Raw genomic sequence first — 3,978 nt, 5'->3', positions numbered from 1 at the left:
GCTTATAATAATAACTCATGTTTATAAAGCACCTTTAAGTAAATGTCCTAATTTCAGTGACACCGTGGTGTCCTATGTAGGTTATTATAATCCTAAATAGGAAAAAGTGCCAACAAGAGCAAGTGTGTGAATGTTAGATAGTAATCTGGGTAGTGGACTGTCGTGCAGATGTGACTTTGGGGCCCTAGAGGGAAGAGACAGTAGGACTACTGTACAAGCTGTCACGTGACCACTACTTAGACCTCTACTTGTTGCGAACTCGGAAGTAGTCCAGTTAACTGTCCTCAATGCTTGAAATGATTCTGGGGAAATCGGTATCTTGTCATTCTACATTGTAAAAGTTTGATCTCTAGGATTTTCGCTCACGGTGATATTTGTTGTGCACATTTTCGTGTGAATATTGAACTCAGCGATGTCAACTCGGGACATCCGCGCCTGCATGGCAGAAGATTGAGCAAACTTTGACTGATCTCACCATGGAGGTATAATATAGGATCTCACCAACACAGGCTGACATGTTCCTGGATGTAGTCTAACCAGATCAAAGTTGTTCCCTTGTTGTATCTATGGGGAGATGGAAGGAAGGGAGAAGGCAAAGTGGATTTGGATAAATCCAAGCGCTGGACCTGTCTGTGTGATTTGACCTGGATTGTTATTCCCGAGTGCTAATGAGAGGCTAACTAATCTCATCTCATCTCGCAAATCCCTTTTTCACATCGTCCAACAGCAGTTCCCACAGAAGAGCTGGTTCAACGGGACCTTGATCGTCACATTCTTGACTTGTGCTTTTCCAAAGTTGATTGAGAAAGTTGCGTGCTGCGTTTCTCTAAGGCGGGTTAGTTTAAAATTGTGTTTTTAAAATATATATATTCGGGGAATATATGTATAGGCTTACGATTATGACATTACAATGTTTACATTTGCTCTCAGTAATGTCGAGGTCTAATATATGTCAGCGAAATTAGAAGATCGTTGATTCATGTAGGTGTGTGGCGCCGCGGGGGGCATGCAGATATAACTCATCCTGGATGACAGATATAACTCATCCTGATGCAGATATAACTCATCCTGGATGACAGAGGTAGATCTTGGATGACAGAGGTCGCCAAGCCCGTTAAACCACAGTGACGATGGCCGTGTGCGCACGGAGGAACCGACCAAAGTTTATCATCTGCCTCCTCGGAGTTTCTTTACTGGGATATTTAATTTTCCTCCGAAATAACTCGGGTGACATCGACGGGACGAGTAGGAGAGAGGTTCCCTCCGAGCAAGAGGTGGAGAATGAACTCCTGAAAAGGCCCGTTTACGAGAAACCCCCGTTGGATTTAAATGCCCTCGGAGAGATGGGAAGAGCTGTCAAGCTGAATCTTGTCGGGGAAGAGAAGCTACAGGAAGACAACAGTATCAAGAAACACCAGATCAATACGTATGTCAGCGATGAGATATCACTCCACCGCACACTACCAGAGAGATGGAATCCACTGTAAGTTGACGGAGTTTGACGTGAGTGAGAATAATGTTTATTATGCGCAAATGTGCAGTGTTTCAAGTGGCACTTCCGGGTATTATAGTTTCCCAGGTGAGTCAAAGTCAAGTGTAGCCAAGGCCTTTGTCATATACTCATATCGCAAAACTATCCACACAGTCCCAATGGCATAGGGCCATGCGACAACCCTTTCACAAACAGCAACACTCCCAATTCAACCACTCCACGGAAAGTCACACCCACCACACACAATACCCCATAATGACAAAGTGAAAAAAGTTGTTATAGGTGTGTAAATATATGTGCCCATAACATTATACTGTGTGTCCTCAGGTGCAAGGCTCTGCAGTACGACTACCGGTCACTGCCCACTACCTCGGTGGTGATCGCCTTCTACAACGAGGCGTGGTCCACCCTGCTGCGCACTGTCCACAGCGTGCTGGAGACCTCGCCCGACATCCTGCTGAAGGAGGTGGTTCTGGTGGACGACTACAGCGACAGAGGTACCGGCAGAGAAGCAGACAGGCAGGCGGGCGGGCAGGCAGGCAGGCAGACAGGCATGCAGACAGGCAGACAGACAGGCAGGCAGGCAGGCAGGCAGGCAGGCAGGCAGGCAGGCAGGCAGACAGACATGCAGGCAGACAGACAGACAGACAGACAGGCAGGCGGGCAGACAGACAGGAAGGCAGACAGGCAGGCAGGCAGACAGACAGACAGACAGACAGACAGACAGACAGGCAGGCAGGCAGACAGGCAGGCAGACAGACAGGCAGGCAGGCAGACAGGCAGACAGACAGACAGACAGACAGACAGACAGACAGACAGACAGACAGGCAGACAGACAGGCAGGCAGGCAGGCAGACAGGCAGGCAGGTGGGCCCACGGTCAGGCAGAGAGACGAGGGGACGCCAAAAACAAGGACGAATTTATTAGCACCAATAATAACAATAAACACGAGAGAACGCGGACGCCAGAACAGGCGCCAAAAGAACGAGACATAAAAACGACACCCCGGCTAACACCCTAACGCTAGCTGCTCTAAATACACAGTTCACTATCCGACCAATCGGCTGCCTCGCCTGACCTTAACCCAGGAAATGCGACACCCGCCCGGGGAAGCTAGTGTAGAAGAATTAGTAGAAGAAAAAGTCAAAAAGGATTTGCCAAGGTTGGCTCAAAGAGGTTAAGTCTGGTTTATTGAGAAAACATACAAGCGCAAGGACTTCAGGATAACGCACGTGAGTATAAATGGCGGACATCATCAACAGTGGTCGAGAATACAGACACGTGACATGAGAAAAGGCGGTAATTCTTGCAGGGACAATGGGACAAAGGATGGTTATTCTGGAGCAGACAACGTCTAGGTGTCTCGACCTCCTGGAGGTCATCCTGTCATGAATGAGATTAGCACAGCTGTGTGAAAGGTTGAGGGAGGTGGTGAGACGGTGAAACTACCATTTCTATGACACTAGCAGCCTACTGTGTACAGACAGAACCGGACCTGTGTGGTGGAGCTGTGTGCCCCCGGGCGACTTACCTGCCGGCCCCGCCCACCCCGCCTGCCCCGCCCGCCCCGCGAGGCTCGGGACACACAGAGGAAGGAACGGACAGATGCTAGAACCAGAGGAAAGAACAGACAGACACAGACAGACACTAGAACCAGAGGAAAGAACAGACAGACGCTAGAACCAGAGGAAGGAACAGACGGACGCTAGAACCAGAGGAAAGAACAGACAGATGCTAGAACCAGAGGAAAGAACAGACAGATGCTAGAACCAGAGAAAGGAACAGACAGACTCTAGAACCAGAGGAAGGAACAGACAGACACTAGAACCAGAGGAAGGAACAGACAGATGCTAGAACCAGAGAAAGGAACAGACAGACACTAGAACCAGAGGAAGGAACAGACAGACACTAGAACCAGAGGAAGGAACAGACGGACGCTAGAACCAGAGGAAGGAACAGACGGACGCTAGAACCAGAGCCGGGAGGCAGGCTGTCACCCTCTCGGTAGACGAGCAGCCAGACAGACAGACAGACAGATGAGACGAGCAGATCAAGTCTCGGAGAGGCGTTCTGTTTTTCAGCGCTGGTGTGTCTGGAGGTATTTGAATAGCGGATGGTCGCGCGTAACACGTACAGTAGGACTCACGGAGCATGCATGCACCAGGCCACGGTCTCTTGTGAAATATTTAATCGTCGACAGGCCAAGTTGTCACGTATTAATGGTGACGCCATTTAGTAGCACCACCTTGTGGTCGGCTGTACACAAACTAACGCGAGGACATTGTCAAGGTGCTGCTCCTGGCTTTAGGTGAGTTCTGCGCGGGGAAAAGATCCTTATGTTTGCGCGTGGGCGCATCTCAATACACCTCGTTATGAGGGAAGGAGACAAGGAGAGGATGCTTGAAATGCACCCTAAAGCAAATCTCCATATTGTGTTCCTCTCAGCGCACCTGAAGCAGCCCTTGGAGAACTACATCTCAGGCCTG

General features: G+C 49.5%; 1 protein-coding gene across 1 annotated transcript in view; it reads left to right on the top strand.

The window, feature by feature from the left end:
* Positions 1–1,130: 1,130 nt before the first annotated feature.
* Positions 1,131–3,978, top strand: part of galnt12 (UDP-N-acetyl-alpha-D-galactosamine:polypeptide N-acetylgalactosaminyltransferase 12) — a gene marked incomplete at its 5' end in the record, with an annotated part of 22,256 nt that continues 19,408 nt past the window's right edge. The window contains 3 exons of the mRNA XM_084455413.1: positions 1,131–1,483; positions 1,820–1,989; positions 3,938–3,978. The exon at positions 3,938–3,978 is cut by the window's right edge and continues 149 nt beyond it. Of these exons, the coding sequence (XP_084311539.1) occupies positions 1,131–1,483; positions 1,820–1,989; positions 3,938–3,978 (564 nt within the window). The remainder of the gene's footprint in view (positions 1,484–1,819; positions 1,990–3,937) is intronic.

Source organism: Borostomias antarcticus (assembly GCF_949987555.1).
Source record: "Borostomias antarcticus genome assembly, chromosome: 21".
Taxonomy (NCBI): domain Eukaryota; kingdom Metazoa; phylum Chordata; class Actinopteri; order Stomiiformes; family Stomiidae; genus Borostomias; species Borostomias antarcticus.
This window is presented reverse-complemented; position numbering and strand designations above follow the sequence as displayed.